At 52.8% G+C, this 23,843-nt stretch overlaps 1 protein-coding gene across 17 annotated transcripts; it reads right to left on the bottom strand.

Annotated features, from left to right (window-relative positions):
- Nucleotides 1-859: 859 nt before the first annotated feature.
- DEF8 (differentially expressed in FDCP 8 homolog) lies at nt 860-21,745 on the bottom strand. 17 transcript variants are annotated; one of them, XM_087419745.1, is made up of 14 exons: nt 21,176-21,522; nt 18,582-18,669; nt 17,114-17,247; nt 16,858-16,950; nt 15,575-15,672; nt 13,905-14,054; nt 12,837-12,978; nt 11,377-11,541; nt 10,270-10,397; nt 9,984-10,097; nt 8,815-8,895; nt 7,890-8,030; nt 7,628-7,737; nt 860-1,115 (listed from the first exon to the last, which is right to left on the bottom strand). In XM_087419745.1, the coding sequence occupies exons 2-14, from the start codon at nt 18,656-18,658 to the stop codon at nt 893-895; spliced, it is 1,656 nt and encodes a 551-aa protein (XP_087275871.1). In that variant the 5' UTR covers nt 18,659-18,669; nt 21,176-21,522; the 3' UTR covers nt 860-892. The 17 variants fall into 17 exon arrangements, 16 of the variants coding, with proteins under 16 accessions (XP_087275871.1, XP_087275878.1, XP_087275877.1 ...); XM_087419752.1 differs by lacking the exon at nt 21,176-21,522 and adding an exon at nt 18,045-18,178 and having other exon boundaries at nt 18,582-18,666; XM_087419751.1 differs by lacking the exon at nt 21,176-21,522 and adding an exon at nt 18,045-18,178 and having other exon boundaries at nt 18,454-18,665.
- Nucleotides 21,746-23,843: the final 2,098 nt, after the last annotated feature.

Genomic DNA, 23,843 nt, shown 5'->3' on the forward strand with positions numbered 1-23,843 from the left:
GCCATCCAGTAAATTTGAGTGATCTGGCTGATAACGTAAGAGTGGAATATCTTCATGACAATACAGCTGACTTGATCCAGCCCATGAGTCAAGGGGTAGCCTCTGCCTTCAAAGCTCATTACTTGAGAAGGACTTTTGAGCACATCCTAGAAGCAACAGATGGGGAGGATACAGCTATGATCAGGGAGTTTTGGAGAAACTACAACATCATGGATGCTGTGGACAGCATTGCAGTACCTTGGGAGGAGCTCAGACCAGCAACAATGAACAGTGTATGGAAGAAGATTTGGCCCGAGTGTGTTCAGTTCCAGAGTGTTTGCCAAACAGATAACATTGCACAGCTTCAACAAAAAATTGTTAACCTTGCCAAGAACCTGGCTTTTGGAGAGGTTGTAGAAGCTGATGTGGACCAGTTGCTGCGGTCCCATGAGGAAGCTCTCTCAAATGAGGAGCTGATGCAGCTGGAACAGGAGCCAGCAGGAGAGGAGGAGAGTGAAGATGCACCACCCTCCCTGCGTCAACTAACCACAGGAGCACTGTCAGCTGCCTTCTCACATTTCGAGGCTGGCTTGCAGGTCCTTACCAGTAACAGCCCTAATGCTGAGTGGAAAGTGAAAGTTTCAAGAGTAATCAATGATGCAATCAGCTGCTACAGGGAATTGTAACATGAGAAGAGGCAGCGCTCAAAGCAACTATCTTAGGTCGTTTTTAAGTGTTGTAACCAAAAGTCAAAGTAAAGCCAGAAGCAACAAGATGACCTCAGCGATGAGGCCCAGCCAGACCTCTCTGCTTCCAGATCCTTAACTTCCCAGGAAGCCCTGTTTCTGGTATTTGCGTTTTGACACTTGAGAGTATCAAATTTTGGCATTAAAATTTTATTTAAATATGTGCTTTAAAAAGATTGCATGCAAGAATACCCAGAAAAACATTTCTTTAAGAAAAGAAGGGGCCGGCTCCGTGGCTTGGCGGTTGGGTGCGCGCACTCCGCTGCTGGCGGCCCGGGTTCGAATCCCGGGCGCGCACAGGCGCACTGCTTGTCCGGCCATGCTGGGGCCACGTCCCATGTGCAGCGGCTGGAAGGATGTGCAGCTATGACATGCAACTGTCTACTGGGGCTTTGGGGGAAAAAAATTAAATTAAAAAAAAATGTTTAAGAAAAGAAAAACTACGAGACTAGCCCTTCTAGATGTTAAAACACACTATAAAGCCTCTGTAATTAAAGCAGTATAGTAGACGTGTTGGAATAAAAAATCCAGAAATAGATGCAGATAGACTTTTTTTTTTAAATGGTGCTGGACAACTGTTAACCATTTCAAGAAAAATAAAATAAGATCCGTACCTCACAGCATGCACAAGAATAAATAAAGAGTTTAGGGATCTAAATGTAAAGATTGAAACCATGCAAGTACTACAAAGACACGTGGATGGATGCCTCTTTGACCTGGGTGTAGGTAAAGATTTTTCTATGACAAAATCCAGATGAAATAAAAAAAGAGTAATCAGTTTGACCATATAAAAATGTAACAAAACAAAACTTTTCCACAGGGGAAAAAACACTACAAACAAGGTCAAAGGCAGTTGACAAACTGGAAGAAAATATCTGCAACATATCTCAGATAATGGGCTAATATCCCTGATACGTGAAGAATTCTTAAAGATTGAGAAGAAAAAATAACCAAAACCTAATAAAGTGGACAAAAGATATAATTCATGAATAAATTAGATCTTGAAACATATGAAAATAAGTTCAATCTCAGTCATAAAGGGAGAAATGCAAATTAAGCCTACACAAATACCATTTCTCACTAATCAGACCAGTAAATAATCAAAAAGTATGACTCCACGTTTTGTTGGTGAGGCTGTGGTATAACAGACACTCTCATACGTTGCTGGGAGGAATGCAAATTGGTACAACCCTTATGGAGGGGCATTAGACACTAATAAAAAATAGATTTCTTTTGATTTAGCAATCGTACTTGCAGGTTTGTACCCTGAAGATACGTCTCCAAAAAAAGAAAATACATGTGCACAGATTATTCATTGCAGCCTTGTTTGTAACTGCAAGAGCTAGGAAACAGCCTAAATATTCACATATAGAAGAATGGTCGATTGTGAAATAGCAATTCCACCCAATGAAATATAAAACACATAAACGATGACAACAACAATAATAACAAAATGAGAAATCTATGAACTGATGTGGAGTGGTTTCCAGGATATACTATTAATTGAAAAAAGCAACATGCAAGAGTATAGTATGCTACATTTTGTGGAAGAAAGAAGGGGAGATAAAATATACACATATCTTACCCATTTGTGCAAAAAGAAACACAGGAAGGAGAAACCAGCGACTAAAGAGACTGGTTACCTGGGGGGGGGGGGGTGGCACTTGACTAAGTGTATCTTTTGTAAAGTTCTGACTTTTGGAACCATGTTAGTATATCACACAAAAATAAATGAGGATAGGGAAGACATAAAATGGAATATATGAGAGGAACCCTATTTCACATGAATTACATACCCACAATGAAGGGTGAGACACACCCAAGTAAATTTAGAACACTAGTTTGAATGTATGCACTCAGGCTAAAGACAAAAAAAGAACTCTAATATTAAACTCATCAGTAGGCTTCCTTTTCACAGAGGCATAGGTTAGCAATGCTGACAGTACTTTCTCTATATTCTAGAATTGAGCAAATAAATATATTATGGATAGTGGAGCCAGATTTCCCACTGTGAGGGAAGGGAATTATGTAAATGGAAAAGGTAAAGAAAGAATGAATCTTGTGATGTTAGTTTGAAATGGGAAGTGTCAGTGTGAACTCATGGTTTTTAATGTGTTTATAGACAAATAGAGAGAGACAGATGTAGGGGGGTACCGTTTCCTAACTCTCTGTTGAAAGGACCTAGAAGCAGTGACAGCCTGGTGGCAGTGTGCACATCCAACAACCACCTGTTGTTTACTCAATACCATTCTCCACTAAAAGGTGCTAGGGCTCCTTGGAGAAATGACTGGTTTCATGGCCGGGACTGAGAGAGCACAAGATAGTGTGCAACACCTTGCTGTGATAGAAAGTAAGCAAGTGCCTAAAGAATGAGAGGAACATGTCAAAGGACACAGGAGACAGGAGGATCAAAGTCAACATCTCCAGGAACGGGACAGGTGTTGCACTGAGGACACGGCATCACTTCTGTGGAATACCCACCAAAAGTGCAAAGCCTGAATCCAATCAGAGAAACTCACATTGAAGGACATTCTTCACTCTAATTAGCCTGTGCTTTTCAAAAATGTCAATATCATGCACCTTTCCACATTAATGAAGGCTAAAGAGACATGGTAACTGAATGGAAAAATCTAAATAGGTTTGTTGTAGGTTTTATAGTGTTGTATCAGTGTTGATAACTGCACCATGGCCTTTTACATCCTTGTTTAGAAGGAGTACACACAAGTGTTTAGAGGCACTGGGGCATCATTTCTGCAACTTACTGGCAAATGTTTCAGAAAAAAGAAAAGTGCGTATGTGGAGGAAGAATAAAGCAAATGGGGCAAAATATTAACATTTAGAGAATCAAGGAGATGGGTAAATAGGAATGTTTTTGCAACATTTCTATAAATCTAAATTTGTCAAAATAAAAATGTTAAAATACTATTTCATGGGGGGAGATTGCACACTCCATCTACTAGCGGAATTGTAGCTTTAGTCATGTGTAGTTGGAGACCTACGCTCCAGCTTGCCAGCACAGGCTCACCAACAGCCTGTGCACGCCTTTCCTCCCACCCTTCTGCACATGTCCCGTTAGAGCTCTCTGGTTTCTTCAGACATAGGGTTGCAGTCTGTCAGACTATCCGGATTGCAAGTGGATATGAATGATGTGTAAAGACACCTTCTAAAGCATATTCCAGATGTTTTCTGGATCAGAGCCCCTTTGAGATGCTGGTCAAAACCACAGATCATATATCTGCAGAGAAATGTAAATATGCAGAGGTTTGACTGTAACTTGGGAGGGTGGTTTACAGTTCTCCTGAAGTCCAAAGGTAATGGGAATGGCCCTGAGTTGCAGTGAGGGCTCTTTTAGTGGGTCCTGGGAGTTTGACCTGTGACTTGCATGACCGGCCAGCTTCTTGTTGCTTACTTTGGGCTAATAAGACAGTTCTTCCACTGAGGACACTGGAAAGCAGACATAGCTTCTACTTTTCGAGCATTCTCTGCATTCCAGCGTCGGTGCTCAATGCTTCCTGGAACCCAAACAACCCCACAAGGTGCGTTTTTATCCATCTTACAGAAGAAACAGAGGCTGAGAGGAATCAGAGCACACTCAGGTCTTGGTCTGACTCCCACACATGTGCCTCTCCCCAAACCAGATTACATTGGATCCCATGGGATGGGAAAGGCTGTGGGCTTTCCTCAAGCCTTCATTTGGTTTGTATGTCTTCAAACCCTGCCTTGTCCCCCCGGTTCACCACACAACCCAAGTCTAGAGAACACAGATTTAATAAGACAGCAGCTATGGCATCGTTACACCTGGGTGTCCCTCACTGCTCCTCTGTGAGGTGCTGGCTGTGCAAACTGATTCCTCGGTGGGTTCTTGCTACTGTGCTGTGGACTCAGAAAGATGCACACGTGATTCTGTTTAAAGTCTTCATCCACAAGGGGTAGGTGGGGAAGAGGTGTTGGGGGAGGAGGAAACGGGGTGGGGGGAGTTGAAAAATAAAGAGGGGGAGCCAACTCTTTGTCCCACAAATGCCAGCATACTAATGTTTCTATGACACGGTGATTATAACTGGAATAATGCAATGTTGATTACACAGTAAATTCAGGAATGGCCAGTATAACTAGGACAGAACCATGAGGCAGCGGCGAGAAATGTGCAGATCTGGGGCTGTAGGAAAACAGCACTTGGCCTTTAACTCCCTCTTCAACCCAGAAGGGAAGCAGAGGGCGAACCCGTTGTTGACCCGACCTTGACCTCACCTGTGTTCCCTTCTCACCGTCACACACTGAGGCAGGTCAGGACAGCGAGAGGATTGCCCAAAGCCACCACATGGGGCTGTCCTGATGGTGCAGAGGGACGAGGAGAGGTGACGCTCTTTACCCAGCCTTCGCCTCGGCTAGTGAGCTAAGCTGACTGTTCTGCTGGCCGAGGCATCTCCTCTTGGGCTTCCTGGTCAGAGGTGATGGATATCCAGGCAGCTACGCTCTTTGCCTGCCACCCACCACCTGTGTATGTCAACCACCTGCATCAGCACCCAGGCACAGTCCAAGGTGAGGAGAAGGGCAGGCAAGACTGGGAAGCTGTGTCCTGAAACATCCTCTTCCCAAGGGCCCTCCTCTCGACAACAGGGTCTCCATAGCACGAAGCGCCCCTGCAAATGCCAAGGCCGGCTGCAGCTCCCCATAGAAGAGCTGTGGGTCTCATCCTCCGTCCAGGGGTCCCTTTGTCAGCTGGAGCGTGGGACCTCGCACACCCCATGCCCAAGCTTCCTCTGGAGCTCCCTCAAGCAAATTTCCCTGGCACCAACCTCAGGCCCCCAAACAAAAGGGCCCCCCGACTGGTGGTTTCTGAGCCATCCAAAGCCCTCTGCAGGCACTGTGGCAGCAGGACGGAGCTCCTCAGGGGCAAATTTGGTCCAGAGAAATGCCACCCAGGCCTACTGTAACCAACTGTCTTGCCTAACCTGGAACCTCCCCTGGGGGCACAGTCCCTGGTCCTCAAGCTGGACCCCAGCCACCCAGCTCAGAGCACCAGGGTAAGCAGGACTGGGCGGAGGCAGGAGCAGAGGCTCCATGGCCACTTCCCTCCACATTGTGTAGAAAAGCCAGTGACCCCTGGACTGACCCTGTTGGAGGATGACCCGGAGAGAAAGAACCTTGGGAGGCAGTCATGAACAGCCCCAGCCAGGGACAATCATAGGTCCCCAAAGAGACAAGGGACCGGGGGGATGGGAGCCTCCAGGCAGAATCCAGACCATCCACTGCAGATAAAACTCAGGCCAAGGCCTGGTGCCTGCAGCTGGTGGCCTCGGTCTTGTCGGCCACTCCCCCAGAGCCCTCTGGCGTTTCCAGGGCAGAAAGGCGCAGCAGCCTTGGCCCCAAGGGCATGGGGGGCTGTTTGCCATGGGGGAGGCACTCCCCTGCCCATGGAGCCCTGCAGCAGCACACCCAGGAGACAGTCCAGTGCAGCCACCCTGAGTCCCTGCAAGCACCTTGGGGATGAAGGTCCTCGTGTCCCTGCTCACACCCCTCCGGCCCAGCAGGGGGGAGAGGTCCAGGGGACGCAACCTCAGGGTCTCCAGAGTACACGAAACACCTTGACTTTGGCAATGACCAGGAGGGTGGGCACCAGACAGGCGGGGGAGGGATGCCCGCGGCTCTAGGCGTCCATGTCTGGACCAGGCTCCTGGAAGAGTGACTGCTTCCGCAAGGTGAGCCGGGCACACTTGGGGCACGTGGTGGAGTTGTCGTAGTAGCAGTCCCTGGAGGCAGGGACACGGGGTCAGCCCAGGAAGGCCTCTCTGCATCTAAAATTCTACCACTGAGTCTTCACAAACTTCCCAAGTCAGGTCCCAATATCCCCCTCTACAGACAGGGAAACTGAGGCAGTTTCTCCCAAAGGGCAGCAGCGGGGTCTGCACCCAGGTGTGCCGGCCAGGCCCGTGACCCAGTACCTTGGTGCAGGCCCCGGCTAAAGGGTCCACACCTACCATCTTGTTACCATCTGACAAGGAAGGTTCTGCTTGGAGCTCTCAGTGACTTGATTTCCTGACCTGTTCTTATCCCCAGGGTACTGAGGAGGTGCACAGGGTCCCGTGGGCTAGTTTAAATTTTTGAAGGGGCACAGAAATATTTGTCATCTGTCATATACCATCCAAACTGCTTGCTCAAGGGAGTTCAGTTTCAACATTAGTTTTTGCCACAGCCCTCTCTGTGACAGCTCTGCAAAGCCATGACAGAGGGTTGCTATGACAAACAGCAAGTGCCAGGCAAACATCAGTGTGGACAGAAATGGGGGTGGTGGTGTCCCATCTGAGTCCAGTGTGAGAAGTTGTGCAGGGCCCAGCAGGCACACATGTGTCATACAGTAATTGTGCTTATTAAAGAATTAAAATGTTTTTCTTCCAATTTCTGTGTATTATTTTTCCAAACATCCACTAAGTCTTTAGGACATAAATGCTTAAGTTGTCTGAGCCTAAGTACTTAGCAAACAAAAATGTTAGGTATTTCTTTTGGCCTAGGGACGTTTGAAAAAATCGCCGAGACACTAAAGGCGCCAGGAGCTAGAAAGTTTAGGAACCTCTGGCCTATGCTAAACCCGAGACAGCAACCTCAGCCCCACTGGAGGGGAGAAGCAGGTCGGACACTGTGCACACACCCGGGCTCTGGGCTGCAGCACCCCCTCCCCAGCCCCACAGGTTCTTGTTCCCAGTGAAACTTTCAACTAGGTCACACACATCAGGGTTGAACTCCATATGTCAGGATTAAGGCAAAGGGCTTTGAAATCAGGCAGCAAAGACCAAGCCCCAAATGTGTCCCTCTCCTTCCTCTCCCTCTCACTGTGGCAGTAGCACGGGCTCCAATCAAGGGAGCCCAGGCACCCGGCCGGAGGGTGGGGTCAGGGCCACACCCACCTGTGGAAGACAGCAGAGCAGTCAGTGCACACGGACGTGTGGCTGTCGAAGGGGAACAGCACGTCACCCTCTCTGCAGAGCTCACACACAAAGCCCTTGGCCTGGCACCGCTGGGGGAAACAGTGCGGGGGAGGTCAGGCCTGCCCGAAGGGCACCTGAGGCCAGGCTCACGCTAGGCCGAGCTGCTCTCCCGCCCTCCCCGCCCTTGGGACTAGGAGCAGACAGAGACGCCCCACGGTCCCCAGGGTGGGGGGCGCCCCACCTCACAGTCCAGCTTGATGTGCTTGGCGAAGAGCGTGTGGGTCTCGGTGAGCGAGCAGCCGAGGCGGCCTGTGTGCGCGTCCAGCAGGTCCTGGACAGAGTACATCTCATCGTTCTCCACAAAATGCTGACGGTCCTGGAGCTGCAGGTCCCAGGATCCGTGACCTCAAGTACCGGGTGAGGGCCCTTCCCTGCCTCCCCCTCACTCCCATCATCTGCACCGTGGGCTGCTCCTGGGAGCAACAGGCTTCAGACGGCGTCGGTGTCTGGACCCCATACAGCCCCTCCAGCCATGCTGGCTACCTTGCTGCTCCCGAGGCACCAGGCACACCCTACCTCTGCCCGGCACGCCACACCTCCTCCTGGTCCTGACCCCCGTTACCACCCAACATTCCCACCCCCGTTCCTGCTTTATCTTGTGCACAGACCTCACCACCCCTTGAGGTCCTGCTGCTTATTCTTCTTGTCTTCCCCACCTGAAGGGTGCTCTCTGAGACGAGGGCAAGGATTCCTGCTATTTTGTCCACTGCTCCCCAGAATCTAGACAAGGGTCTGCCCATAGCAGGCACTCTGAATATTTGTTAAACGAATAAATAGGTGAGCCTTGAAAAGTGGGTTTTGCGGTCAATCCTGCCTGGTCCACTCTATGGAGATTCACATAAAGGCTGCAGAGACGATACCTGCCCCTCAGCGTTTCCCACAGTAATGTAATCAGAGAACACCTTTGTGGGTAGAATGCCTGTTTGCTTATTACAGACCTAGAACAGAGTCAGGGAGACCCTCTGCTAAAGACACAGCACACACAAGCTACCAAGTCATCTGAAAAAGACCTGAGCATGATGTGTCCTCATCACCCTGACTGTTCCTCCTGCCCTTCCCCCCAGGATTGCCCACCCCACCCGGGGCTGGTGCCTCTGTGGTCTGACCTGCAGGAGCAGGCGCGCCTCCATGGCCTCCTTGCAAGTGATGAAGTACGGCTTCATGAGCAGGATGTCCTGGCGCAGCTTCTGTGGATGAGAGGGGCAGGTTGGCATCCTCGGCAAGGTCAGGGGCTGGGCCGTGGCCCCACTGCATGGCTGAGGGGCCTGGCCCTGCACTAGCTTTGTAGGAAGTCATCCCACCTGGCACTCCAGGTCAGCAGGGGACAGGAAGTGCCTTCACATCCCCCAGAACAGTCCCAGATCTGAGTGCTCCAGCTCAGCTCAAGTTCAAGCCACAGCTTCCAGGCCAGGCAGGACCCTGAAGTTCATTCACCCTTGGTCACTCTACCCCAGCCCACCCTACACACACCACCAGCCTCTGGGCCAGCATGGCGCTGCATCTGAGCTCGGATCCAGGCTTCCCAGTGAAATCCCAATTCCCTCCTCAGTCCAAGTGGCCTTGGCAATGACTCGGTCTCCTCCCCTTTAAGTGGAATCCAATCCTTCTCACCACCTCACCTGAGACACTGCCTGTGGCCCCGCCCCTCCTTCTGCTGACCCAGCAGCGTGGCCATCAGCCACATGTAGCTGCTGAGCATGCAAATGTGGCTGGGCTTAACTGAGACTGTTGTAAGTGAAGGATACACACTGGAATTCGACCACAAAGAAAAAGAATACAATATACCTCAATAATGTGGTATATTGATTATGTTAGGTTAAATAAAATATATATTTTTAAAGATTTTATTTATTTTTTTCCCCCCAAAGCCCCAGTAGATAGTTGTATGTCATAGCTGCACATCCTTCTAGTTGCTGTATGTGGGACACGGCCTCAGCATGGCCGGAGAAGCGGTGCGTTGGTGCACGCCTGGGATCCGAACCCGGGCCACCAGCAGCAGAGCGGGCACACTTAACCGCTAAGCCACAGGCCGGCCCTAAAATATATTATTAAAATTAACTTCACCTGCTTCTTACTACGTTTTTAATGTGGCTACTAGAAAATTTCAAATTGCCTCTGGGCCTAGCACCAAATTGTGACTGGAGGTGCCCTAAAGTCTTTAACCCAAAGAACATCCGAGGAGCACTGCTAAACCTAAGCAAGTCATCTCTCCTCGGCTGCCACGACACCTGGGGAGGAGCGGGTCAGCCCCCACCGCGGCAGGCCCCAGACTCACCCGGATCTCCACCAGCTCCTCCACATGGTTGAACAGCAGAGGGTTGATCTCGCGGAGCCTGAGCACCGGCCGCGAAACCATCAGCGCCAGGTAGCGCATGCTGCAGCGGGACACCTGGGGGGCATCATGGAGCAGCACCTCCAGCACCGCACCTGCAGGAGAGCCATGCCCGCCCCTGCCACCCCAATGCCCCCGGGCCTACGCGCCGGCTCTGCCCCCTCGGGGCCACGCCCCCTCCCCTCCCACCCTAATCCCCCCAAGCCTATGCACGCCTCCGCCGCCCCACCTTGCGCGGCTCGAAGTCCCAGTTGTGCACCACACGCGCTGGGATGATGGCCAGGTCGTTCCAGTGGCAGTGGCTGCAGTAGTACTGGCCGGTGTAGTCACACTGCCGGGCCTCGCTGGGCACACCCCCTGCGGAGGGGGCGCGTCGTTACAAAGTCGAGGTTACAAAGTTGAGGCTGGGTTCAGGGTCCGGGCCACACACACACCCACGGCTTCCGCGCCACGCGGGGCGTGGTCCCCTTGCCCTGCCGCGCCCAGGGCTCGCGCTTAAAGAGCCAGCTGGGGGCCAGCCCCGTGGCTTAGCAGTTAAGTGCGCGTGCTCTGCTACTGGTGGCCCAGGGTTCGGATCCCGGGCGTGCACCGACGCGCCGCTTCTCCGGCCATGCTGAGGCCGCGTCCCACATACAGCAACTAGAAGGATGTGCAGCTATGACATACAACTATCTACTGGGGCTTTGGGGAAAAAAAAAGGAGGTGGATTGGCAGTGGATGTTAGCTCAGAGCCGGTCTTCCTCAGCAAAAAGAGGAGGATTAGCATGGATGTTAGCTCAGGGCTGATCTTCCTCACAAAAAAAAAAAAAAAAAAAAAGAGCCAGCTGGGCGGGGTGCCATCCTCCAGACCTGACTCATCCTCGAGACCTCAGGTGGGTCAGGGCCCCTCACTGCTCTCAGTTTTCTCATCAGTAAAATGGGACAATAATAGGATCCCGCCACAGGACTGCTGAGGGGACCCCATGAATGAACGTCAATAAATCTCTAGGACGAAGGCCTGACACGCACGTACGTGACTATGGTGTGGTTTTTAGTCCCGCCTACATGGGCTTTCTGTGACAAGGGGGCCACACACACGACGCTGAGGGCACGCCGGGCCCTGTGGGTACTTCCAGGTGACCAGAGCTGGAACCTCAGACTGCTTGAGTTGGAAGTGAGACGGTGCCAGGAGCCGTGGCTCGTCGCTTCCCCAGGGAAGAGCAGGAAGTGGTGCTCAGGAGCCGTGCTGTCCTCAGCCGTCTCAGGGACCTGATCTTCTCACATGGCCGTTGGCCGCCGTCTGCACCTCTCAGAACAGCTCCCCTCACCCTGCACCCTGGTCTTTCCCAGCACTCACGCAGAGAGATGGGCGCCCGGCACTCCGCACAGCGGTAATCCTGGCTGTCCAGCCCCGTCTCGGGGCAGATGTTCAGCTCATACTCGGCTTGGTGGCTGACTTTGGAGCGCACACAGGGCTTGGAGATGAGGTTCAAGCACTTGCTGTGACAGCGGTAATAACACCCTGGGGGGCAACAATGAGCCTCTTAGGAGTGGGGGCATCCTGCAGCCCAGGCTGACCTTTAGCTGCTGGGATCCCCAGGGGGACTCTACTCTGTGCCCAGATCAATCTTACGGCTTCTCCCGGCGTCACTGTGGGTCCCAGAATTCAAAGATTCTCTCAGTCCCCGTCCCCTGAGCTTTCCCTGAAGGCAAGAGCTGCGCTCGCCCCTCAACTCCAGACTCAAAGTCCAGGGGCTACGACCTGCCATTCCCTCCGGACGCCTAACGGGCATCAAACCTAAGCTGTCTAAATGGAATCCTGGCTCTTCCTGCCCAAACCCACCCCACACACAGTCTTCCCCTAGCGGATTCCAGCAACTCCACCCTTCCACCTGCCCGGGCCCTCCCTTTTACACCCTGTTCCCAGTCCTTCAGCTCGTGCTGCACTTTGCCACTTCTCACCCTACCCTGATCAGACTGCCATCATCCTCCCTCTTCCACCTTTGCACTCCCTCCTGCCGTCCACACTCAGCTCGGCAGCCAGAGTGATCCTGTTAAGACCTGAGTACTCCAGCACCACCCATGGCCCCCAGTGCACTTACAGAAAATCCCCCAGCCACCCTGAGCCCACCCTACCATGCCTCCTTTTCAGACGTGGTGCTCCAGCCACACTCTGCTCCTCCTTGAAGATACTGGACACACACCGACCACAGGGCCTTTGCACAGACAGCTCCCCTGCAGGAACGTTCCTCCCCAGATATACTCCTGGCTTGCTTCCTGACCTCCAAGGTTTTGCTTAAATGTCACAGGATACCTTTTCATTCCACCCTCAAGTTGCACCCATCCCACTCCTTAACACATGCTAGTTCCCTTTCCTTCTCTTTCTTTGCTGTACTATATTGTCTAACATATCATATCACTCACTTCTTTGATTTCTCATCCAGAACAGTACCATCCAATGGAATTTTCTGCAATGATGGAAATGTTGTCTCTGCACTGTCCAATGTGGTAGCCACCAACCTCATGTGGCTATTCAGCACTTGTAATATGGCTAGTACAACTGAGGAGCTAAATCATGATTTTAATTATTTAACTTTAGTTTGAATAGCACACGCAGCTAGCGGCTACATGCTGAAGGGGCACAGGTGAGCACAGGCCAGACAGAGGCAGAGATGGGGTCCTTCATCCCTTGTGTCCCGGCACTCTGCAGGCTCAGTAAATACCGAAGACTCTGTAGACAAGTCACCTGACACAGCCCAGAGCTGCGGGGCCTCTGCCCTGCCCACCCAGAAGGAAGAAGGTGGGGTCTCAGCCCACCTGTGCAGGTGTACCAGGTCTGAATGAGCCCCCAGATGATGGTGTTACACTTGTCACAGGTTTGCTTCACACTCTTGCTCTTTTCCTTGTAGAAACGGTGCTCAAGGAGGACTCGGATGTTGGGCTCATCCTCATTGGGGTCCTGGAGAGAGGCCCAGGGAAGGGTTACAGGTGAGCCGGCTGTACCCAAGCCCCTCGGCTTGTTTCTTCCAGGCACCATTTGTAGCAGAGATTGTGAGTTTCCGCTAATGTCTGGCCTGCTTTTGCCTTTAGCAATCCCCTAGTGATCACCTGGACCGCTCGATTACAGATCCCTTTCCCAGCATCCCTTGCACCCAGGCTGCCCTAGGACTAAGTCGAGGCCAAGGGCACATGAGCAGGAATAACAGGGCCTTTTATGCCCTTCCCACATTTTTTCTGCTGGCTGAGTGCTGACCCAGATGTGGTGTGGGGCCATCTGGGATTCCTCCAGGGACTGGCAGAGCAATAAAAAGGAAGACCTGGGGTGCCCAACACCATCAGCTGCCATATGGGCCCTGGACTGCCTATGAGATTTCTATGTGAGTAAAATTACACATCTAATTTCTTTAAGCCACTGTATTTTGGGATGTCTTTTTTACCAAGCCTTAGCTAGATCCTAATGAATATTTCCACTTTCTAAATTCCCAGGGACTCATGAGCCAGGGCAGGGACACCGTGCAGCCAAGCCAGACTCAAGGACGACACTGTGGACACCTGTGGTTTTTGGCCTCCAGGATCCATTACCCCTTCTGTTGTCACCTTCAGGAAACCACCCCCGACTCTGGTCATGTGGTTCAAGGTGGGACTCATGTCACCCACTTGCTACAGTGGGTGGGCACGTGACCCAGGACACCCAGTCAAGGTCAGACTATTAGAGAAATACCTGCACGTGGGTGAGGGTCCATCTCTCTCTCCTTGCCTTCCTGGGTGGCCTTCTCCCTCAGCCCCCGGAGGGAGACCCAGCCCCTGGGAAGGAGCCAGAGGCTGCCCAGCCTCCAGACTTCCCTAGCTCCCCACCACCACCTCTGGGATGGGCCCGGCACCCACCTTCAGCTCCTGCAGCTTCAGCCGCAGGTGGATGAGCCGCACCACGGCGTCCTTCTGCTTCTCCGAGTGCTCAGGGAGCGCGAGAATCACCTGCTTGCACTCCTCGATGGCCTGCCGCAGCTGCTGCCGGTCAGAGGCCAGGAACAGACCCTACCCAGTGGGGGGACACAAGGACGGTCAGATGCTTTCCTGGCGGAGGCCAGGCCCCAAGCAGCCTTCGCCTTCCTCACTCGCCCAGAGAAGGAAACTGAAACCGAAGGGGGCCCAGGAGAGTTAGTAGCACGAGTCAGAACCGCCCCACACCGCCTGCCCCTCAGCTGGACCTGTCTACCGTAGGCTCAGAGACCTAATTCAGGATGTGTTTCAAAACACAACTTCCTTCTTTTAGAAATCCTATCACTTTTCTGACTATGCTATTTTCTGACTTTTACAGAACTTCCTCTGGGATGAAAACGGGGGAGAGGACACTCGCCTATGGTGAAGGAGAGGAATTGGCCTCCCACTTAGTCACCAAGCCCAGAGACGCCCCAGGCACCCGCCCACCCCGGCCCCAGCACCTCACAGTGACCCAGGATCAGGCCGGGAAAGCCCCTAGACTCAGGACACTGGTGCCCTGGGGAAGGCAGCCGGGCTCAGGCCTCAGAGCTGGGAGCTGGGGAGGACCTTGCCCTCGGGGCCACCCTCTCCTGTAACACACCGGGGCTCCAGGAGACCAGGCAAAGAGGTGACAATCCTCCTCTCAGTTCTCCGTGTGTGGCCCACAGGAGGTGCTCAAAACGTTATAATAAAGATTCAAAACACATAAAGGAAATACATTATCTGTATCAGCAAAGCGTAAAGGCCACATACAAAATGAAAATTAAATTAGAACTGGGGGCTTCTGGGTGAACATTTTTTAAGTTACCTTTCAATGTTACTATAATGTTCCTCTCAAATAAAAGTTGGAGATGGTTCGCATAAAACTAAAAGATTTTCAAACTTTAAAAAAAAAATCATTAGAGCACTTTTATTTAAAAAAAAAAGGTTTCAGGCCGCCCCCGTGGCTTAGCGGTTAAGTGCACGCACTCCGCTACTGGCGGCCCGGGTTCGGATCCCGGGCGCGCACCAACACACCACTTGTCCGTCCATGTTGAGGCCGCGTCCCACATACAGCAACTAGAAGGATGTGCAGCTATGACATACAACTATCTACTGGGGCTTTAGGGGAAAAATAAATAAATAAAATTATTTAAAAAACAAAAAAGGTTTCTGTGGAACAAAATATAGAAGAGAGTGGCCTGCCGAGGAGAAAGGGTGGTGGGAGGTGGGTGGGGTCTCCCTCTCTCCCTCCCTCGTGCTCACCCTGCTTGTCTACAGGATTCCCAGGACCCCAGATGGAATCAGCCCTCATATTTGCTTCACAGGAACGTGGAGCACAGTGGAGAAGAACGGCCCTACATGAGAATAGCAGCCCAGGTTCCCAAACCCCAGGTCCAGCCTGTCTCCACTGGCCTCCAAACAGGCTTTGGGGGTGGGAGTCAGGTGTCCCATGGCCTCAGAGTTGAGGCCCAGGAGACCCAGCTGAGGTGGACGTGGCCCTGCTGCCTGGGAGTGGGCTGATGAGGAAATGGCTGGCCCCTCATGCCTCGGGGGCTCACCCAGTCCCTCTCCCCCAGGACCCCGAATCTTACCACGGGGCGGGAGAAGTGGTCCTCAGACAGACCAAGATCCATCACACGCTCAGTGCAGTGGAACTCCGGCTCCTCAGGGGGCAGCTGAGGCAGGGCCTCTGGAGGGGGTGCAGGTGTAGGGGGCAGCAGAGAGAGAGAAAAGTCAGCCTGCCTTTCCCCAGGAAGAGGCTGGGGCAGCCAGGGGTGGAAGGGCTCTCCGGGAGGCAGGGAGCCCACAGGAGGTGCTGAGGGGAGCCAGGCCCTACCCTGGCATCTGCCCTGTTTGCATCTGCAAAGGTATCCTTGTGTAGGCAGAAGAGAGCCATTCAAAAAGATGAGATGGTGGGCCGGCCCCGTGGCTTAGCAGTTAAGTGCTCGTGCTCTGCTACTGGCGGCCCAGGTTCGGATCCCGGATGCGCACCGACCCACCGCTTGTCCGGCCATGCTGAAGCCGCGTCCCACATACAGCAATTAGAAGGATGTGCAACTATGACATACAACTATCTACTGGGGCTTTGGGGAAAAAAAGGAGGAGGATTGGCAATAGATGTTAGCTCAGAGCCGGTCTTCCTCAGCAAAAAGAGGAGGATTAGCATGGATGTTAGCTCAGGGCTGATCTTCCTCACAAAAAAAAATAAAATAAAATAAAAAATTTTAAAAAAACCAAACAAACAAAAAGATGAGGTGGAGGGCCGGCCCCGTGGCTTAGCAGTTAAGTGTGCACACTCTGCTACTGGCGGCCCAGGTTTGGATCCCGGGCGTGCACCTACCCACCGCTTCTCCGGCCATGCTGAGGCCACGTCCCACATACAGCAACTAGAAGGATGTGCAACTATGACATACAACTATCTACTGGGACTTTGGGGGAAAAAAAGGAGGACTGGCAATAGATATTAGCTCAGAGCCAGTCTCCCTCAGCAAAAAGAGGAGGATTAGCATGGATGTTAGCTAAGGGCTGATCTTCCTCACAAAAAATAAAAAAATAAAAATAAAAATAAATAAAACGTGTGCATTTAAAAAAAAAAAGATGAGGTGGAAAGACACTCACAGTACAAAAAGAGGTCCACGAACTAGTATTACGGAAACACCCCATTTCTAAGGCACACGCCTTGTGTATGTGAATACGGATTCAAGACAGGCCCCAGAGGGTGACACGCCAGAACTCCTGAGCCCTCTGGACTCCAGGCCAGCTCTGCACACACCCCTGGGCCCCGAGCACCCGCTGTAACCTCCAGAGGAGTAGGCCTTGTACAGGGCACTCTGCCTGCTAATCTCCCACCACCAGACCTCAGCTCAGAGCTCACCTCTCAAGGTGAGTGAGCATCTGCTGTGTGCTGGGCCCTGGGACACAGCAGTGACGAGATGGTCACAAGTCCTTGCTCTCAGTAGTGTCCATTCTAATGCAGGGACAGAAGCAAACTACAGAACAGTGGAAATTGATTTGTGCTGTGGAGAAAAGGGAGACAGCCAGCACGCTCCACGGGAGGAACCAGGGTGAGAGGGTGGGGGGGCGGTGGGAGGGGGTGGGTTGCCCACACAGCCCTCCTCCCCAGCACCCACCTTCAGAAGCGATGTCCAGGGCCTCCTCACCAGCCCCCTGCTCATGCTGCTTCGGCCCAAGCTGCTTGTTGAAGGGGTTGAGGTGGGCCTGCCGGAACCGGGCCAGCTTCTCATCATATTCCATAGCATCCCACCTGCGGGGTGGGCAGGGCAGAGATGAGCATCCAGCTCCCAGGCTCACTGAGGTCCTGGGGTTTCAGAGGCGATGCATCTTTCACCTCCCTGGGAGGGCCCAGGTGAAACACCCCACACCACGGCCTCATCCTCAGCCCTCACCCCGGCCCCCACTAGTGGTGTCCCCTCAGTAAGAGCAGTGACGTCCAAGCACTAGACAAGCAAGGTTAGGAGAGACTTGTCCTATCAAGGGTGCCCAGCCAGGCGGCCTGCGGCCTGGGCCCACCTCCAGCCAGGCCTCACTGTCACTGAGGAGGAAAGCTCCATCACTCCCACGAGACACAGCACCCTGGACTCAGTCCCAGCCCCTGACCCGAGGTGCTCCTTTCCCTTCAGAGCACCCCAAAACCACAGCCCCTGAGCAGAACGGTCAGTGATGACCATCACAGGGTGCAGTGCTGAACACTCTGCCACTGATGCCAGGGCCCAGGCCTGCGCTGCCACCTGCAGTGCGGCCTTGGGCAGGGCCCTCTTCCTGGAGCCCCCGCAGCACCATGGCCCTGCCGGAAGCCGGATGCTCTTTAATCATCACATAGGCCGGCCAGCACCTCACTGGCCTGGGTTCCCACCGATGCCCCATGTGGCTTGAGTCAGTGTGTGGGCCCCACGCCTCGGGATCCCAGGAGACAGGCAGGAAGTGCTTCTTTTCCCTTCCTTAGATGTCAGCAAACTGCAGAACACGCTGGGCCAATGGCTCCAGACAGGAGGAAGGGGCTTTGGCCAGGGGAGGGTCCGCATCCCAGGTCCCCCCACTTACCGAGCTGGGCCACATTCCTTAGCCTCTCTGCCTCCAGGGCAGAAGAAACAAGTTCACAGGAAGTCAGAGAGATGTTCTTTAAAGGTTTGTGGTAAGTCGGGTTTGATTATGCTTTCTCTGTACCTGTTTACAGTCTGAAATAATTTGTAATTATAAAAGACAATCCTATGACTCCTATCTGCACCCCCCATGCGAAAGAGAACTGAGCCCAGAGGGGATGGCCCTGCCAGGGTCACCCCCCCTCTACCTGGGGTCAGGAACTCCCACACCCACCGTGGGACCTGTCCTGCCTGTTTGGCCTCTGTGCTGGAATTCCTTTGGCTGAACCTACCACCCATTGACTGGCTGCCCTGGGTCAGAATGGGAGGACACAAGTGCCATGGGCTCAAGTCCCCCTCTCTCTTATTACCTGATGGCTTTGGGCAGCTCACACAGAGTGGTCAGTCCCTGATGCCCAGTGCATCCCCAGACGGCAGGTACCATAGTGTCCCAGGAAGCACCCAGAGTACAGATCCAGCTGTTCCAGTAGTCACTCACCCCTTCTTCCCAAGTGGCGACAAAGATTCTTTGCTCAACCAGACTGCAGCCAGGTCCAAACCTTCTCTGAGGCCCATCTGTGCCCTTCCTTATAAAAGCCAGTTTTAGCAAGAACTCTGCTAAGTCGGTTTAGCAAGAGGCTCCCACCCTGATATCTGGTCACCCTCACATCTGATGGGGTTCCTCATCGCCCACCACCCCCAGGTGATGTCTGACAGCCTGGCCTGCCTTCAATAAGCACCGTGTTAGGTCGGTTCAGCCAGAATACCCCTGACCCCTGAGGTTTCCTCTTGGAATTTTTCCATCCGCTGACCCCACCCTGCTCCTTGGCTATAAATCCCCAGTTGCCTGTGTGCTGTATTTGGAGTTGAGCTCAGTTGTACACTGAGATCTCTTTTCCCCTATTGCAATAGTCCTGAATAAAATCTGTTTTTACTGTTTTAATGACTGTCCAGGTCTATTTTTCTTTAACAGTGGGGAACTCTGATTTTTGGCTAATCACATAATTTCCCACTTCCCTGAAGCTAGATGTGGTCACAAGACTATATTCTGACCAATGGATGTGAACAGAAAGATCTCAGGAGACTTCTGGGAATTGCTCTTAAAAGGAGAGACTGCCCCTCTGCAGCCCTTCCTGCCTCTTGGAATGCAGATATAATGGGTGGAGCTGGAGCAGCCACCTTGGGTTGTGACCTGGAAGCCCTGAGCTGTTCACCCCCAGGCTGTATCCAAGTGAGACAGATATAAACTTCTGTTTAAACAGCTATTATTGGGGGAGTGGGGAGGGGGGGCTTCTGTCTCTTGCAGCCAAAACAGATCCTGACTGAACACCCTAACAGCCTTGTAATAAGATGAATTGGACCTATTCAAATCCCAGCTCTGTCAGCTCCTAGCTGTGTGACCTTGGGCAAATGCCTGAACCTTTCTTTGCTTTCAATTTCTCATGTTTCAAATGGAGATAATAATAGTACCCACTGTATAGGGTTATTGTGAAGATTAAATTGGTTAATACAAAGTTCTGAGTACCCTGGCTAGCACACAGGAAGCATTGAATAAATATCGGCTACACTTATTATTTTCCTTGTTACTATTATAATCAAGAATCAGAGAGCCCCGATTTCAATTCTGGCTCTCCCCGTGATGAGCTACAGGATGCTATTATCTTGCCCATACATAAGGGAGAATGCCTTCCTCTCAGGGTGGGTGGAAGCACGAAGTCCTTGTATGTGGCAGTGAAGCCTATATCCCAGAGCTGCTGCTAAGCAAACTGTCGATGTCATCACCTGACAACCAGCTCAACCCCAAGGGACTGCAGGGGCCACTCCCAGGGGTCTTTCCCTGGAAACCTCCCAGCATTTTAAAATACGGCCAGAGAATGGGGGCCGGCCCCGTGGCTTAGGGGTTAAGTGCGCGCGCTCCGCTACTGGCGGCCCGGGTTCGGATCCCGGATCCTGGGCGCGCACCGACACACCACTTCTCCAGCCATGCTGAGGCCCCGTCCCACATACAGCAACTAGAAGGCTGTGCAAATATAACATACAACTATCTACTGGGGCTTTGGGGAAAACAAGGAGGATTGGCAGTAGATATTAGCTCAGAGCTGGTCTTCCTCAGCAAAAACAGGAGGATTAGCATGGATGTTAGCTCAGGGCTGATCTTCCTCACAAAAAATATATATATATATAAAAAATAAAATAAAATAAAATATGGCCAGAGGAGCTCAAAGGTAGGAAGGCCTCTGCTCTTCCCAGCAGGTCTCCTCCCATCCGCAACCTTCCTGGGAAAAAGCAGCTTTCATGTATCTCTTTACAGGCAGTGCCAGCCCCAGGCCTGATACAGAGGCCATGGATGAATGAAGGAGTGGAGTCACTTGACCTCTCTCAGCCTCAGTTTCTCTCCTTCCAAGCTGGAGAATTATATATCCCTCGGGGCTGCCAAGGGCAGACAGATGTCCCAACACATGGGCCCCAGGGATGCAGTACGCAGTGGTCGACTTTGAGCAGAGCGCCAGCCACCCCACCACCCCGCCAGGTTCACCCCACAGAGAACTCTGCACCCAGAATTCAGGCTCGGCCTCAGAAAGGAACAGGCAGGAAGGTGGAGACTGAGAAGGAAGGAAACTTGCTATTCTACCCTCTGCCCTCCTCCAGAGACCCCCGCCCCTTCTCATGGGGGAGAGGACGCCACGACTTAGCAATTAAAGGAAACATCAGAATAAAGCCCAGGGTCTCTGGGGCAGTGAAGGACACTGGGTTGAAGCTCAGATGTGCTCCCGATACACCGAACCAGCCTGCCATGTCCTGCCTGTGGTATGGCCACCAAGAGGTCCTGTTATCACCCCAACAGCCACCAGAGGCCGCAAGAATTCCCCCTGGTGGGGGCAGGGGAAAAGGTACAACCTATCTGCTCATATCTGGAAGGAGGCCTGCCAGGACTCTGCCAGGAACGGGGGCAGGGTTACTGTCCCTTTAAGGGTTGTTTGTCCCTGAAGCCTGGCAGAGTGGCCACTCCAAAACATAGCCCCCCCACCTTCACCCACAACAACAGGCATACTCTCTGAGGACCCGGTTAGGGACAGGTCTTTTCCACCACACCTGCCCATTTCGTAGATGAGGAGACTGAGGCTCAGAGAGGCCCAGCATCAGTGGAGGGTGGCACAGCCATGGTGGTCCCTGCGGGCCTCACGGATCCCACAGACGGCGCAGTGTTGACTGCCCGAAGCAGTGACAGTGTCACCTGCAGAGGCCACTCCCCATCGGCGGTGCTAAACCTTGCCCGAGCTGGGCGGGGGGCAGCTGAGGTCACCAACGCCCCCTGCGCCCGTTTGAGGGCCGGGAGGTGGGCCTCCCGACCCCGGCGGGTCTGAATCCTGCCTCGGACGCCGGCCGGGGCCTCCGGCGGGTCGCTTACCCCCTGCCCCTTCGGTGTCCGCGTCGGGAAAGGGGGCTCCCCGAGCTCCGGGGCGCGGCGGGCCGAGCGCGCCCCCGAGCGTCCCCGTTCCCTCCACCCCAGCACCCCCTGTCCCTCCCTCGGCCCGCCCGGCTCCCCCTCTGCCGCTCACCTGACGCCGCCGCCCTCGCTACATTGTAACCCGCCCTGTCGCCCTCGCTACATTGTAACCCGCCCCGTCGCCCGCTGCTGCCGCCTGCGGCCTGGAGGCTCATGACATGTGGGCCCGGGGTCTGTGCGCCGGTCCCTCGCGCCCTAGCGGCCTCCACGTCCTGCTCCGGGAAATGGGTGACACTTCATCCCGCCTGTTCAAGATGGTTTGGCGGGGGGCTGCGATTCCCAGATTTTCCATAGTCGCAAAAGTCCTGGCTTGAATCGAAACCACAACACACAAAAAAATTGATGGTATCTTAATTTTAAAAAACCAAAACACGGCCGGCCCGTGGCTTAGCGGTTAAGTGCGCGCGCTCCGCTGCTGGCGGCCCCGGGTTCGGATCCCGGCGCGCACCGACGCACCGCTTCTCCGGCCATGCTGAGGCCGCGTCCCACATACAGCAACTAGAAGGATGTGCAGCTATGACATACAACTATCTACTGGGGCTTTGGGGGAAAATAAATAAATAAATAAATAAAATTATAAAAAACCAAAACAGTGGTGGAAAGAAAAAAGGAAGGGGGAATCCGCTGCTTGTGCTCACTCCCACCTGCATGACCCTTTGTGGTGTTCACAGCTGGTGAGGGAGGGAAACACTGTCATCCTACCCCATCTTACAGAGGAGGAAACTGAGGCACAGGGAGGTTAGGGGGCTGCTCAGTGGAGGATGGGGTGGGGGACGTTGGAGAAGCCTGTGTCTGCAGGAGCTGGTATTATCACTGCTTTCCAGTGGTTCCACAATTCTGCTCTGTTTCTCTCTATAACCCTCATCACTGTCTGATGTCCTCTGCCTTGTACCTTTTACTTGTTGTCTGTCTCCACTGCCCCCTGCAGAAACTAAGGGCTGCAGGCAAGGGTTTTGTTTGCTCTCTTCACTGCTTCGAGGCCTGGAGCAGTGCCTGAACACAGCAGGTGCTTAGTTACATGGACTGAGGAGGGGATGGGTCTCCAAGTGAGGCTGGCCCTGAGAGGAAGTTTCCACCTGGCAGGTGGCCCACTCCACAAATGTGTGTTAGTGCCACTTGTTGAGCTGAGTCAGTGTCTGCTGCACCAGGCCTCAGCTGAGGCTATGACACAGTGGTGAGAAGACAGACAAGGTCCCAGCACTCAGGAGCCAGATGGACAATAAGCAAAGATGCAAATTAATAAGAGATGTGATGAGCACTGAAAAGGAAATGAACAGGGTGACAAGGTAGTGACCAAGGGAGGAGGACAAGTGATCAGGGAGGAGGACACCATGCTCAAGCCAAGACCCCAAGGGTAAGAAGGAGAGAACCACAGAAGAGCTGGGGAAAGCATCCAGAAGGAAACCACAGGTGCAAAGGGCTTGAGGAACCGAAAGAGCGCAGCGAGGCTGCGGACAGAGCAGGTCCTCAGGGCTGAGGTTTGGTAAAAGGGGAGTGAGAGGGAGGTCTGGAGGTGGGAGAGGCTGGGGCCGTTTCTAAACACACTGGCTCTGATTTGTGGTGAGACGGGAGCCAGTGGAAGTTCCTTTTCTCTTAACAGCTTTACTGAGCTGTAATTGACATCAAGTGTGCAATCTGCTCGGCTTTGACAGGTGCATACAGCTGAGAAACTGTGACCACAGCTAATACGGTGAACCTGTCCATCATCCTCGTGCCCTTTTACAATCTCCCTCTTGGTCCCCACCTCTGTCCCCAGGAAACCACTGATCTGCTTCCTGTCACTACACTGCATTTTCTAGAATTTTATAGAGATGAAATCTTATTATAGGTACTCTTTTTTTGTCTGGCTTCTTTCACTCAGCATAATTATTTTGAGACATATCCATGTTGGAGCAAGTGTAGGTAGTTTATTCTTTTTTTTTTTTAAAGATTTTATTTATTTATTCCCCCCACCCAAAGCCCCAGTAGATGGTTGTATGTCATAGCTGCACATCCTTCTAGTTGCTGTATGTGGGACGCGGCCTCAGCATGGCCGGAAAAGTGGTGCGTCGGTGCGCGCCCGGGATCCAAACCCGGGCCACCAGTAGCGGAGCGCGTGCACTTAACTGCTAAGCCATGGGGCCGGCCCTAGGTAGTTTATTCTTATTTCTGAGTAGGAGTCCATGGTGTGGAGGGACCGCAGCTGGTTTATCCATCACCTGTTGGTGAACATCTGGGCTGCTTTCAGTGTTTGCTGTTACAAATGAAGCTGCT

The sequence above is a fragment of the Ceratotherium simum genome, chromosome 30 (assembly GCF_057802395.1).
Source record: "Ceratotherium simum simum isolate JZ-2026a chromosome 30, ASM5780239v1, whole genome shotgun sequence".
Classification (NCBI taxonomy): domain Eukaryota; kingdom Metazoa; phylum Chordata; class Mammalia; order Perissodactyla; family Rhinocerotidae; genus Ceratotherium; species Ceratotherium simum.

Bases quoted from the DNA above. Each gene is read 5' to 3' on its own strand.
- DEF8 (XM_087419744.1), bottom strand. From the start codon at position 21,745: ATGAGCCTCCAGGCCGCAGGCGGCAGCAGCGGGCGACGGGGCGGGTTA. The intron at 17,248-21,642 runs GTGAGCGGCAGA...CCCACCCCGCAG, and splicing joins AGCGAGGGCGGCGGCGTCAG to GTGGGATGCTATGGAATATG. The intron at 8,896-9,983 runs GTGAGTCTGGGG...TCTCATCCACAG, and splicing joins AGGAGCTGGTGGAGATCCGG to AAGCTGCGCCAGGACATCCT.